This window comes from Columba livia, chromosome 21 (genome assembly GCF_036013475.1).
Source record: "Columba livia isolate bColLiv1 breed racing homer chromosome 21, bColLiv1.pat.W.v2, whole genome shotgun sequence".
NCBI lineage: Eukaryota > Metazoa > Chordata > Aves > Columbiformes > Columbidae > Columba > Columba livia.
The window spans coordinates 6,886,498-6,901,490 of NC_088622.1; the positions used below are offsets into that span (position 1 = coordinate 6,886,498).

Here is a 14,993-nt window from a genome sequence, read left to right on the forward strand (position 1 = left end):
TTGCAGTGCCTTCTCCTCCAAAAGGTCATGTTGCTCTATTGAGAGCCAGGACTATGGCCAGGACTGATACAGACCCACCCAACTCTACCCTGAACCAACAGCTCTGGGGAGCATCATTTGTTGCTGTCTCCCCTCTCCCCACATCTGCCTCAGCTGCAGCCAGGCAGGTCCCTGGCAGCATCCCCATGGATCGATGGGCACAGGGGATGATCAAGTGAGTGGGGTGCAAGGAGGGGTGGTTTGTGGTGGCTCAGTTCCTCACCTCTTGGAGATGGGGAGAAAGCTTTCTAACACAGCACTTTGCTCCTGTTTTTTTCCAGTGAACTTGCTCGACACATCAACAATCCAGGGGGACTGGGGCTGGATGACTTATCCCTCACACGGGGTAAGTATCAAGTGGCTGTTGGCACATGGGGGACCCCAGTGGGACAGGTCCCCATGGGCAGGGTGGATGGACATCCCAGCCTCAGGCTGGTGCCTTGGTCAGTGCTGATGGGCCAAAGACACCATGTCTGCTAGGAAATATGAGCCTGAAAGACGAGCAGTGGGATGTAGCCAGTTTGGAAATGCCATTTAACTCTCCGTGTTCCCTGGTAGGGATCAGGTTGTCACCAAGTCCTTAAGCTTTGAGGGAACTCAAGTGCTGGGTGGCCCCATGGACACCCATGCTGGGAAGCAACTCATCCCTTATTGCACTGGGGGAGTGTCAGGATCAACAGTCCAAAAGGACTGGGAAACTCTCAACTGCCTGCAATCTGAGGAGTTTGTTGTGGGAACTGGGCAGGAGGGGCAGGCGAGCATCCCCTGCGGAGGGTTTGTTACAGGCAATGGAGATGTAAATGCACAGCCCTGCAGTGTGGCCAGGAGGGATGCAGGGGTGGTGACCCCCATGTAAGCCTGCCATCCCTACTACATCTCTACTGCCACATGCTCTCTTCACTTGCATTTCCATGTCCAGGTTTTGCTGCCGCAGCAGCTTTCTGGAAATTGTGAGTTTCAGATGGCAGCGGTGACCTGGCTGTAAGGATTTTGCTCATTCATTTAGTGAAGAGAAACAATCCCATAAATGCACACAGGACCAACTGCAAGGCACAGTGGGGCTTGCTAGATGTACAAAATTAGGGGTGCCTACCTGGCTTTCGCTGCTGTGTTGATTTTTCATGTCCACTCTTTTTCATCCCCTCTCTGAACTAAATGGTCCTAATCTTTTCAATTCCGCCTCCTACAGAAATCTTCCCAGGCCTCTCATAATTTTCATTGATCTGTTGCTTGAGACTTTCAGTCCCTGCACTGTTTGAGCAGGAGGGATCAGAACCGTGAATTCATAATAACGATGACCAGATTTATATCACATATTATCACATGTGTAAATATATTAAATCATTAACTCAGCTCTAATTTTAGCAGTTAGCTGTTGCAATGATGACTATCCTGGAAATGTAATAGATTCAGAGGTACAAGGTCAGAGGGGACTGCAGAGCTAATGTGATGTGATCTCTTGCATAAATACAGGCCTTCAGACCTGGCGTTTCACTTGCAACTCAGAAAATCCCTGTTTTTAGAAAAAAAACATCCTCGGTTACAAAATTGTCAGTGGTGGTAAATTCTCTGGGTCCTGTCCTGACGTTGTTAACAGGTAAAACCCTATCACTATGTGGGTTTGACTTGCTTAACTTTCCAGCCACTGAGCTCTCTTCTGCCATTGCCTGGTGAAGGTGATGTTGTCCTTTTCATGGTCATTCTCAGGGTGCCCTTGGTTGTGTGTACCCCTGTCCTGTCACCCTGCTGCTGCATCTCATCCCAGCCCTTACTTCAAATCCTGGCATCCTGAAGGGGACCAGGGATTCCTCTGCTCCCCTGGGAGTGAGGATATTTCTGAGAGCGAGGGCTGTTTTCCTTTGTCCACTTCCACTGCTCTGTCCTTGACTACATCCTAACCAATTCCTCCCCATAGTCAGGCCCCCCACTCCTCGCAGACTGCCCAAGACCATCCTCCTTCTGAATCTTCCACCATGAGTCCAGCTCTCCAGACACCTGTTTTGACCACATTCTCAGGCCCACCGCTAGCTGTCAGACATGTATGGGATCCATCACATCACCTAGATGTCTTGGATGAAGATGAATCCACCTGAGCTCGCTGTCCTGGGGACACACAGGCATCACTGGGCAGGACCTTGCACTCTCAAAGCAGACCCAGAGCCTACAGGTGCCCCTTTCTCACCACATCAGGGACTTCCACGACTGGTTAAGATGCAGCATCTTGTATTGTACATCTGCAAATCCGGCCGGTGAACCCCAGGTCCTGACCCATCAGGGCTGCCAGGTGTAATGCGTTACATGACAACAGGGTGCCAGGGCTCCTCGCGGGGCGGTCACCGCTGAGCACTCTTGCACTGCAGCAGATGCACAGCAGCCAAGCAGCTCCAGAACCCTAGTGCTTGTGTGAAGTCTCTACCTGATTAGTGATTTTTATTAAGAAGAGTTAATACTGGATGCCAAAAAAAAAGAAAAAAAAGGAAAACCCAGCTCTTGGACATGCTGCTGTGTCCTCCTGCAAGTCTTAGCTATGGGGTAACAGCACCCTTCACTTACCCTGTGCTTTTGCCCAACTCATGGCCTTGTAAAACCATACAGCTGTGTGAAAACTGGCTTGGACATTGTCTGGGAGGGTGTCTGCATTTCAGTGCAATGTTCTTTCACAAACAACTTTGCATATCTTTTCCAGCTGGATATTTTTATGGCTCCTCTAAATATTTTTCTTGACTGTGGTTCTTCCCCCATGGGCCATCACATTGTATCACCCTGAAAGAGCATTCCTTTACCCGCTTGCTGGTCCTTCAGCTCCAGGTGCTTTTTGAGTAGTATATTTGCACTTGGATCCAGTTGCTATCACCAAAAAGGAGGTGAGATGGGGTGCTGGTATCTCAGAGAAGCTGCTGTAGGAAACTTGCTCTCAGTGATTTGGCACTGAGCAGATGCCTCCTGAGCAGCCCCTACAGCAGGGTTCAGATTCAAGTGGGAGAGATGCTGAGTGACTCACAGGCTTGGTAGCTTGGGTCCACATGGCTCCAAGCCTGATGTGATCGCTGCTCCAGGAGAGGGACTGAGTTTGCTGGTCACCATCTCAGGAGCACTGCTGCTGTCCCTGGGACTGTCCCTGCCCACTGCAGTGTGCTGCAGGTCTGGCAGCCCTGGGCTGGGTAGACCCCAACTGCTGGTGTAGTATGGAGGTGGTGGTTGACTGTGCAGCCAGATTTTGTTTGAGCTCCCTTATTTTTTGCTGCCATTTCCTTAATTCAGATACTCCTGCTGGAGAAAAGCTGGCAACGCTCCCCATTGCTGTTCTCCCTTGCTGCCTACTGGCTGTCCTGCCTGAGCCACGGCTGCAGTGTGCAATGGGTGCTGGAGGGTGCAGGATTTCTCCTGTCTCTCTGCTCCCTCCAAGGACAGAAACATCCACCACACATCCTCCTGCCAAGGGGCAGCGTTGCGGACCCTGCCTCCCCAGCTGAAGTCATGATTGTTTTTGCTTTACCCACTTCTCCATCTCCATGCCCTGTGTGATCCCAGGGCCACTGCACTGGTGACAATGGGGAGGTGCGTCGCTCTGGTTGGATCTTTGCACAAACAGCACAAAGCCCCAGGCCGCAGCCTGAGGTGCTTAAGAAGGGGACTTGTGTCCACTGTCTCGGTCCCTATGCCTTGCTTTTTCAGCACCTGGTCCTGTCCCACCTCTCTGGGGCTCCTGGGGATGCCAAGAGGAAGGGCAAGAGTCTCAGGGGTTTCCTCTTCTGGGCTGGGAGATCCCAGAGCTGCTGGCACAGCCTGGACAATGGTCTGAAGCATCAGCAGTGCAAAACTGGCAGGGTACCACTTGCAAAGTCCTGATGTTTTCATCACACCTGTGGGCAAGGTGAACTTACCTCACAGGAAGGTATTTTTATGTCTCTGGGTTTGCTGTGCCCAGCAAGAGCAGTGGAGCAGGGAGCAGTGGGCACAGCGGGGGTCAGCAGCACCATCGGGCCTGGGGAGTGTCAAGCCATCAGGGAGGCATGTGTGGCCTGTTTTGACATTTCCTCTTGCCAGACAATTAACTGAGGGGTAATTGGCTGTAATTGCTGCTCAGGGGTTTAATTGTGTCCCTCTCTCAGCTCCACCCCGGAGACACGTGCAAGAAGCGGAAGGGTCACCGGGAGCATCCCTGTCCCGCAGGCTGTGGCTCCTCTCAATTATAACTTCAAAGGGCTCCCAGGAGCTTTGCAGCTCGCTGCATCCCCAGAACAATTCCCTTTGCATTGAAAATTAAACTCTTATCAGTGCCGTCAAAGAGGCTGCCCCTTCCCCTTCTGTGCCTCCAGTTTCCCAGCTCTTCCCCAGCAAAATGCCCCAGTGCCCCACTGCCCTTCTCTCCCCTCTCCTTGCTCCGCACGTGACCTGCTGGATCAGAGGGACCCTGATAGGCCCCTTTGCAAATTGCTTTTCTACTGACTAATTAAAACGCTGATGAGATAAGTCAACATATTATTAATAATTATTGTATCGTCTACTTTGATTTACAAAGTCAAACAGGAAATGATTTTGTTCAGACACAGCCTATCTAAGGAACTTGAATGATGCCTTGCAAAAGCTAATTATAATGGGAGCACCTTGAGTGTGGGAGAAAGGCCCCCCATGCTGCCCACACCCTCCCCGTCTGCCTACACCTTCATGGTCTCTCTCCACAGCATCCCCTTTGCTGCACGGGCTGGACTCAGCCCTGACAGCACCAGGCACACTGCTTGTTGGCTTTGCTGGTGGGAGCACCTAGAAAGACCCTTCAGAGGTGGTTTGCACCTCCCCATCTCTGCTCCTCTGCTCTTGGTAAAGGGACATTTCCTGAGGCCCCTGGGCACAATTAGCCAGAGGTGCTTTTCCCTCATGTCTACACGTAGCTCAGAGAGAAAACTGGCAGAAAGGCACCAGATTCGCTTGAACAACCAGCTGAGACCACAGACGACAATTTTTGCCTGTAGGATGGTCCCCCAGCGATGTTTGTGCATCAGTGGTGGGTATTTCATGCTGGTGTATGGTGCTCCTGTAAACACCCCAGGACTGAACTATTTGCAGAGCAAACCCTACACAGCAGGTGACTTCACTTATTCATTTATTTATTTATTGCCTGGCTCTGGTCCTGCAGTCAACAAGTTCAGGACTCAGATGAGCCCCATCTGACATGCCCACCCCGATACAGGGCAGGGTTGCCTTGTCCTCATCTGAGCTGTGCTGTGTGTTCACCATTTCACCCCCCTGCAGGGTCCTGCCTTTCTAATCAGAGCACCAAAAGATATTGGATCTCTCCCATCTGCCTGGGCCATGTCTTCTGCCCTTTGTCACTTCAATGTCCTTGTGCCATTTCTTGGATTTCTCTTCCAGTTTGAAATCTCTGCCTAGATCCAGGAATACCAGCAAGTTACAGGGCAAACTGTGGTGAAACTCATTTTCTTTGAAAAAAGAAGATCAGTAGGAAGGGAAGACTGGAAAATAAAGATTTAGACTAGTAATTGAGATAAAAGCTCATCTCCCAGTGCTTGTTCAGTAAATGCTGGGTTATTGCTAATTCCCCAGACGCTGGTCACTACAAGGAGTTAATCACCTGCAGTGAAGCTCAGGGTAGTTAACTGCCTGACAAATCCCTCCTTAGCCACAGCAGTGACTGATTTCATGGAGATTATCTCCATTAACCCCTCCCATCTGAAGATTTATAGCTGCAATAACATTCCTCTCTGTTTTTTCTCTCCCTGTAACATGGAGTGAGGGACCCGGCAGCTCCTGGACAGGAGCTGTAGCTCAGTGCTCGCCCTCAGGAGGAAGGAGAGTTCTGGATGTCCTGGTGGCAGCAGCAGTTTTGTGATGTCAGGCAGACCTGGGAGCTGTCCCAGGGCTGGGGAGACCTTGTCCCTTGTGTCCCTCTGTGGGCACTGCAAGGGTGGTGGGAGCCTGAGCTGCCTCTCCAGAGGGACGTGGTCTCTCCTTGTGCATTCATCGCCCTGTTCTTCCTCCTCCGCCCCACTCTGCTGCACTGCACAGGCCCTGGGAGATTTCTAGGACCTGCTCAGCCGCCCAGATATCTGGTGTTTGCATCTTTTGCCTTTCATAATCTGGAAATTTTTTTTATAACTGGTGTTGACTTTAATTTAAACTATTAGGCAAACCCCTGAATACAGATGCAATCATGTCCCCCCCCAGTGCGTGCGCTCGCCACGTTAATTATGATGTCCTCATTTCCGTCTCACTAGGGGATCTTATCACAATGGCGGGGGCCGGGCTGAGCTTCATTTAATAAAAGCTACTTCAAACTGTCAGCTGAGAGCAGGCGATGCCGGGAGGCCGGGTACATGCACAGTGAACCGATGGTACCCAGCATCAAAGCTGCGGATGGCCAGAGGCTCCTCTCCCTGGCCATAGGATCTTGTAATTATAACGAAACTGAAAAACCCTTCATGTCTTGGGGATCCCTGAAGCAGGTTCTTCCATTCCAAATGCCTGGCAGCCCCTCAGACCTGGTAGAACTCATGGGATTTGTGATGCCTTGTGGCACCCATTCAAGTGGCACCCATTCAGGTGGCCCAGCTTCCCTCTGCACATTTCCACTGATGGCAGAACACTTGCCCTTTTGGCCAGTGGTACGAGCATGGAATTTTGGACCAGTCTTGAACTGGGATCCCACGATGCTGGGTACAACCCAAGGAAAGACCTGACAGTCCAACTGCTGCACAGAAAGCACCAGGTTTGAAAGAACAATGCTGTAAATGGAAACCCTTGAAGTTCTCCCCTGTGGTGGCTGCTGACCTGCGATAGATATTTAGCTCCCTGCTCTCTGCCAGCAATGAGGACGCTGCCAGCTCTGGCAGTGCCACAGGGATGTGGGGATATTGTGGTCATGAGCACCATCTCCTCAGCCAGATTTGGGAGAGAAGTGAATGTCTGGTGGTGCTGGAGACCCAAAGCAACCACATCAGCTGGAGACCAAGGCCTTTTGGTGCACACAGTGGCCTCCTGTTTCTCTTGCTGGACACTGGAGAGCCCTGAGCCCCCCAGGCATTGCAGAGGGAGCTGACTCTGCACTGCGGGAGATCCCAGCTCACCCTGCTCAGCTCTGCCCGTGCCCCATGTGCCTCCTCCCGTGTGCATCTCTGCCTCGCTTCCCCCAGGAACCCAGCAGGAAAAAGACAGGAAACAGATGTTGTGTTAATTTGTGCTCAATTAATTGTGACGACTTCCACACCCTCTGCAGCGCTGTGTTGCGCACACACATCGGTGCGAGAGCAGGGAGCTGGCTGGGTCCCGCTGGCCCCGGTGCTGTACCTGCCATGCTCAAGCTTCAGGGCACCCCCGTACCCTTGGCCAAGTGGCAGGAGTGTGTCCTGGGTGTCACAGCACTTTCTATAGGCTCATCTCAGTGGAAGCTGAGGCATAACAAGAACAGTGCTGCCGCTCACCCCTCCAGCAGAGCACACAGGCAGCCTGACCGCTTCCCATGTTGTCTAGCTGAGTGCTGGGGTGCAGAGCAGGTTCCCAGTGGTCCCAGGACCCAGGATGACCCTGGGTATTTCTGGAATTCGGAGGGTGATTTTTTAAAAGAACCAGAAATATTTTTCTCTCCTGGCAGTGACTTGACTTTCACACCCTTTGCCACCATGTTCCCCTTTCATTGAAGTCTGCACCTGAAACTGCTGCCTTCCCCAGGTTGCTTTCAGCTCTTTAGGAGTTAGAAGCAGAGTTTTCTCCTAAAGGTGGGATTCTGGGTGAATTTTGAAGAGGTACATCACTGAAACAGCTGCTCTGATCACTAGCAGAAGGCACAGGTTGGGGTCCTTCTAACCTTAGGGTAAGGGTCCTTTTTCCCAGGTCAAGGAGGTTAAATGAGGAAACACTTTCTCATCGGAGAGAGGAGAGGGGAGCAGGCTGTCTTACAGGTATCACTGATAAATCTCTTCCCACTATCCTTTACTCTCTGGAGGTACGATGCCTTCCCCCAGCTGTGTCCTGTCCCTGCAGCGCTGGTGGCCGCACAGAGATGCTGTTGGGTGCTGGTCCCAGCAGATCTGCACCCTTAGTCTTTCACAGCTGAGCATCAGACTCCTCTCTGGTCTGCCATTGGTTTTGCATCTGCAATGGAGAATGGGTCACCACTTGCAGACAAAAATGCCAGTTTCACCCATCAGAACAAGCCCAGAGGTTTATTTTAAACTATTTTCAAGGCTACTTAAAAGATCCGTTTTCCTGCCCTGTGCACCACTGCTGGAGCTTCGCTTGGCTCCCCGGCCAATGCACAGACCTCCAGGATGGGGGCTGCTCCCCATCAGCTGCCGGCAGCCTGAGGAACGGGGGTGGTGGGGCTGTGGGGGTGATGGTTTGGCAGGCAGGACATGGAGTGCAGCAGGGGGGGCCAGGTCCTTCCCCAGCTTCTGCAGGGCTGCAGCTGGGGCTGCCCCTCACCACTGGACTCAGGCATCTTCAAAGGCTGTTGCTGAGACCAGGGAAAAGTCAGAAGGTCTGAAGTCCTCCTCTGCTTCTCTTCATCCTCCTCCAAGAAGAATTCAGGTGTCCCAGACCCCTCCAAGTGATGGGGATGCCTGGTTTGGACAGGGACATGGGCTGAAACTCCCAGAGAAGGGAAGGCCTGTGTGTCCCAGTGAGGGGCTGGTAGGGCTGAAGAGGGTGGAAGGGAAGACACATGAGGCAAGAGTGAACCCCCGGAAGTGTCCTGTAGGTCCCGACAACTAAGTTCAACTTGTCCCTCAACTACTGAGCTCATTTGTATCCAAAATCTCACTATGCCTTCTCACTTTGCATTGGTCAAAACCACTTAGTATCCCTCCCTTGTGTGACACAAATGTCCCTGTTCCCTCCTAACTCACCCAGTGACTCCTCAGACCACCCCTCAACCACAGTCCTTCTTGCTTCCACCTACTTTTGCCCAGCACACCCTCCACAAGCTCACCCTGATGCTCCTGCTACACTGAATTTTAAATCCAGAGCTACCAAGCTCTAAGCCTTAGGTTCCCAGATCCAGCCCCCAGTTCAGCTTCTATGCTGGACTGACAACTGTGGGCTCGCATTGAAGACCAATGCTGACCTCGTCTTCCCTGGGCTGAAGGGGGGTCTGTGCCCCATGGACCCCCGTTTCTTGCTGGAAGTCCTGTGTTTGCCGCATGATTCCTCTTCACTCCATGGTATGCATACCAAAATTTATTCTCGAGCTGGAAAACAGTCAATTTAGTTTGTGCATGGAGATAGCATAAGCCAGAAGAGATCCAGGTGAACATCATGCAGGTGCCTTCCTCCTGCTGCTGTGACCAGCAGGTTGAGCACCGGGAAAAGGGATTTGCAGACACGGTCTGGGGGGTTTGGAGCCCTTCAAAACACTCGCTGCCATCAGTTTCTGCCCTCAGATCAGCCTCTTGCAAGCATTCTCACCTGTGAACAGGGGTGCACTTCATTCACCTTCATCAGGGTGGGGTGTGAGAGTTGCTGCCCAGATTAGCACTGAGTAAACTCTGCTCATCAGCATTTTCCTTTGGCCTATGGTGGCAGTGATCTCTCTTCCAGATGGAGAGAGTTTTTCATGGGGTGGGTGATGGCACAGACTCCTGCTTGCCCTGTGCTCAGCTGGTGTTCAGGATGACCTGTTCTCTCTCTGTCCTGCAGTGGGATTCAATCAATGAAATGGATGAATTTTTTAGCCCCATCCACACCTACCAGGTCTGTAATGTCATGACCCCCAACCAGAACAACTGGCTACGGACCAACTGGGTTCAACGGGACGGTGCGCGGCGGGTCTACGCAGAGATCAAATTCACTCTGCGGGACTGTAACAGCATGCCAGGCGTGCTGGGCACCTGCAAGGAGACTTTCAACCTGTACTACCTGGAATCTGACCGAGACCTGGGCACCAGCACCCGGGAGAGCCAGTTCACGAAGATCGACACCATCGCAGCTGACGAGAGCTTCACCAACGTGGACCTGGGGGTGAGGCGCCTGAAGCTGAACACGGAGGTGCGGGGCGTGGGGCCGCTGAGCAAGAGGGGTTTCTACTTGGCCTTCCAGGACATAGGTGCTTGCATCGCCATCGTTTCGGTGAGGGTGTACTACAAGAAGTGCCCAGCAATGGTGAGGAACCTGGCGTCCTTCTCTGAGGCTGTGACTGGGGCAGACTCGTCCTCCCTGGTGGAAGTGCGGGGAGAGTGTGTAGGCCACTCGGAGGAGAGGGACACCCCCAAAATGTACTGCAGTGCTGAGGGAGAATGGTTGGTGCCCATTGGGAAGTGCGTGTGCAGTGCTGGCTACGAAGAGCAGCGGGATTCCTGCACAGGTGAGTCCCTGCCTCTCATTCACGGTGCCTGCAAGGGGAGTGATGGCTGCAAGGGGCTCTTTCCTCTCGGGGGAAGGGCTGAGGACAGACAGCTGTTCACAAAAACTTTGAAAGCCAGCCTCTGTGGAGGCCAAGCACTGTCAAGCCTTTGCTGGTCTGCTCTGTGCTTCCAAAATGTGTTGCTGGTAGAACTGGGGAGCTCCTTGGAAGCTTCTATGAGCTTGACAGTGGCAGGTCTTGGTGCACAGGTCATGGCTTTGGGATGGGGGCTGCCCTGGCTCCGTCTTCCCCTACTATGAAGTGCATGGCGCAGTGACCCCAGCCCGGTGCCCCCAGCAGATCTCTTCTGTCACACTCCAGCAAACCACAACTTGGCCTCTCCAAAGTGCCCCACCACTCACTTCCCTTTGCCAGAGGGTTTGAAAAAGAGGAAATCAAAAAGGAAAACATCGAGCTTTTATGAAACAAGGTTATCGCATCCATCCATCACCCATCCAGGGGCTGCTGCAGAGACCTGCCGTCTGGGGGTGCCGGGAGCCTTCCCGGGGGCCTCTGGTGCCGTTGGGCAGGCGTCAGGCTGTCGACTGTACAAACTGCGATAAGGAAACAGGGTGACCAGCAGCAGCCGTGCACCAGGCACGGGGATGTGTGTGTACAGAGCACGGTGCTCGGGTCCCCCATGAGAGCCCACCGCACAGATTTGTTTGCTCTTGGTTTCATTATGGGAGGTGTTGAGGGGAGCAGCACAAATAAGAGTACAGGGCTTTTGTTTGAGTTTCATAGAAATGTCAAGTGGAACATTTGTCTTAGGGACACTTGACGCAAGGTTAGGACGTCTGACGCCAGGCTGGAACGGATCCAGGTGCTGTGGGGACTGCGCCAGCCCCGGGGGTCCCAAGCTATGCAGAGTGGGAAGGACGAGCAGAATAAATGCTTCTATCAGAAACTCCCTCTGCCCTCAAACAATTGATTTGAAAGTCATCTTGGGGTAGATCTGATAATTCAGAAAGGGTCGTCTTCTTCTCCCAGGTTAAAGAGTGGGGGTGAAATGTGCGTGGGACCAGTCATGTGCTGTTGTGGGAGGGGGCAGTGACACAGGCCACCTGGACGGCTGGGTTGCAGCCCCACCGCTGCAGGGAGCTGTGAGCTGGAGATGTGGTCTGCCCGGGAGATCGCCAGCCCAAAACTCGGAGGCAGAAGGACACCCTGGCATCAGCACTGCGCTCAGCTCACCTCTTTGCCTGTTTCCTTGGACACATCTGTCTCTCTCCTGAGAGCTGATTCTCTGCCCTCCTGCCTTTTTCTGGTGGGATTGTCCCTACCCATGGGCACAGCACAGGAGGAAATGTGTTCCAACCTGCGCCCCTGCATGGGGTGGGCACAGGCAGATGGACTCAGACCTACACTGCTCAACCAGCAATGCTCTTGGGTGAAGCTCTCCAGGGCTTGTGGCATCAGAAATAGGACAGAAGTGTCACTGGGCTTTGCCCAGCCTCGGAGGGAAAGGTTCAGTGTCCTCTTGCCCTTCTGCCTTCCCTGTCCCACTTATCCTCAGCAGCTGCTTTCATAGCAGAGGGAGTTCGATAGCCCAGTGTCAATGAGCAAGGGCAGCACCTCCATTCTGGCATCTCCTTTGGTGGGTGTGGAGCCAGAGTACATGTATTTACACACAAAACCAAACAGATACAAATCTCTGATCTAAACTTCTCGTGGTTGATTGGTGCAGAGTTCATTTTTCATGATGAAAAGTGCCTTTCTGGAATGATTTATAACCCCAGCGGATCTGTCGGAGTTGGAAATTAGCCGTTTTAATTGTCAGACAGACAAAACCAGGATTCCAGTGGCTGCTGCCCCAGCAATTTTTCATTCTCCATTACAGGAATGAGATGATATAAATCACTCCTTGTGGCCCTAATAATCTTTCTATAAATATCAGGGAAATTCATTTTTTGCTTGGGGGGAAAAAAATTAGAGAGAAGATACTTTGCCTTTATAGCAGTCTTTAAAATGTGATTCTAAATTAATTTCCTTTCGCCTTTCACAGCCGGACGCCTTATTTGTCAAAGCTAAAGATGTTTGAACAGTGGAGGTTTCTCCCCCTCCTCTTTAATGTTCATTTTTCTAAGGAGCTGCCAGAGTGATGGAAGACAGTTCAGGAAACCAGATCATGGCCAGAGCTGCTCCCAGCCCTTTGGAGAAGGACAGCTGTGCCAGAGAGCTGAGAAGCACAGAATGAGGTGGGACATGGTGTAGGATGTGTAGGAACCTGAGGAACTTCTCTGCCTCTTGTCCCCTTTCCTCTCAGACGTCATCTTGGATGTCTCTTTGTTTGAGCAGGAGCAGGGCGCCTGGGATCTCTGACCCCTTGCACTTACCCCCATGGGACCCACACGTTTGATCTTGCGATGTCCTGGTGTTTGCTGTAATGAGGGGCACTTTCCTTGGGATCAGGGGGCTCAAATCTCAACCCAGGGGCACCGAATCAGGACCATGCTAAGGATGCCAGCTAGCCTGGCATCAGATGTGTCACAGCCCTGCATTGCACAGACATTTGGCCCCTGTATCTGTGCCACCACATTTATTTTCAGAGGCACAAGACGCGTTTTCCAGCTGTAGCTGGGCGCGAGTGCTGCAGTGCCTTACTGGGCAGAAACCAGGTTTGAGTGTGAGTTACCACTGCTGGTGCTGGGGTCCTGGGGTCTGCCAGCTCCTCATATTCCCAGCTTCTAGTCCCGTGGCACCTCCTGTCACAGCTGCCCCACGGATGAAACCCCTCAGGGTTTCTCCTAGGACAGCACAGCCCTGCTGTCCCGCTTATTTGTCCCCTCCATTTTCAAGGTTCTGAAGGACTTTGCTTCCCTCACCCACATCATCCACAGCTAGCCTTGGATGTGCTGCTCCTTCCTTCTCACAATGCATCAGTCCACGGGAAGACACGTTAGTATCTCTTACACACAGCAAATGGGAACTGCTCTGTCTAAATAGCAGAATAAGCCATAGCGTAAGTGAAAAGGATCTGTCCCAGCAATTTGTCTGATAAGAAGACAATCAGCATAATTCACCTTATTTATATGCAGCTGCTGTCCAGGACAAATAGAGACCAATTTCAATAAGGTCAGTGCAATTAGGGAAATGAGAAAGGGAAGCACTTTAATCCTGGGTCTGCTTCTGTGGGAAAGGAGGAAACCCACAAGCCGCCTCCTCAAACAGGAGGCTGAGAGCTGGGACATGTGAACCGCGTCCTGTGGATGGACGGAGAGCGGACAGAGAGGCTCAGGCAGGGAGGACAGGGGCTCTTCACCCACAGCCTTCCCACCAGCCCTGGACAGCCGCTCTTTGGGGATGGCTGCTGGGCTCCTGAGCCACCAAAGCTTTGGGGCCGTGAGCCTTGCATTGGGGTCAGCCTTTTAGAGTGGATCCGAATTATTCTTTGTGCTATGCCTGTCACCAGCTGTCAGTGAGAAAAAATAGAAACCTGGGGTAAAATCTGTTTAGCTGACTGCAGGTTGTACATGCACTGAGTTGGTTTGGGCTGTTGGTAGCAGTGCCATGGTTATGGATCATGGTGATGCTCTTTGGGAGCCGACATAAACCCATCCAGCCACCAGCCACGGAGATGTCCGGAAGCATGGAATCTCCCAGGAAGCATTTTCTTTAGTGAACAAATGAAAAAGGGTAAAACAGAAGGGACAGGCCCCTTTCCCTGCTGTCAGAGCGGGTGATGAGCCTTTGGCAGAGATGCAGCTCCCAAAGAGCATTTTAGTGGTATATCTGTGGGTTTCAGGACCGGGACTCACTGTTTAGACATTTTTGTATAAAGTTTGGTACCAGGCATCTTAGCCTCCGAGTGTCCTGATTGCTCTGGCCGCTTTCCCTCTGTCATGCTTTGGGGTTTCAGCTTGGCTGTTGTCTTTGGCTGGAAAACAGTGATGAAGGAGCAACAGTTAAGCAATTACTGCTCCACCAGCCCATTTGCACATGAGGAGAGGTGTTTGTGGCTTGCCAGGGCTGAGTGAGAACAGCTACCAAACAGGGGTCTGATGTGTGTAGCTGAACAAGGATCTGGCCCCGGGATAGACTTTAACCAGCTCTGCTTAAGACAAGAACATGGCCTGTGTCCTGTGGACAAACAGAAGAGAGGGAACCTGTCACTGCCCGGACCCTTTCCCATCCAGCTACCAAACTAAGGAAAGATGGGTAGCGGAGGAGGACTGCTGGCCCCTCCTGGATGAGTCCCTGTGGTACTGGGCTCTCTCGTGCCTCCCGTGGCACACAGCTGATGGAAACGGATCTGGAGAGTCTGGTTGGCAATCTGGAAGCCGGTTATTTTTTTTCCAGTTGGTGGGATTCGTGCTGATGGACCAATAAGCAAATTTAATGTACCTTAAACCTTCCTCATGGGCAACTTTAATTGAGCAATTAAAGCACCACGGCATTGTTAATTAAGAGGAGAAAACACCCAGCTTGGTAATTATATGCTTGTGAATACAGTTTTGCATGCATGGACCTTTATGAAGAAAGTCAGTGGAGACTGGCGTCCTAGCTGGCAGGGCAAGGCGGGAGCAGAGCTATAGATGTGAGAGAGAGGAAAACTCCATCCAGCTGTGCCACATCACCATGTACCATCTGGTGGGCACAA

General features: G+C 52.1%; 1 protein-coding gene across 1 annotated transcript in view; it reads left to right on the forward strand.

Moving 5' to 3' along the window:
* The window catches only part of EPHA8 (EPH receptor A8), a 54,369-nt gene that overhangs the window by 12,646 nt on the left and 26,730 nt on the right, over positions 1–14,993 (forward strand). Inside the window, exons 2-3 of the mRNA XM_021301078.2 lie at positions 321–385; positions 9,691–10,354. Coding sequence (XP_021156753.2) covers positions 321–385; positions 9,691–10,354 — 729 coding nt within the window. The remainder of the gene's footprint in view (positions 1–320; positions 386–9,690; positions 10,355–14,993) is intronic.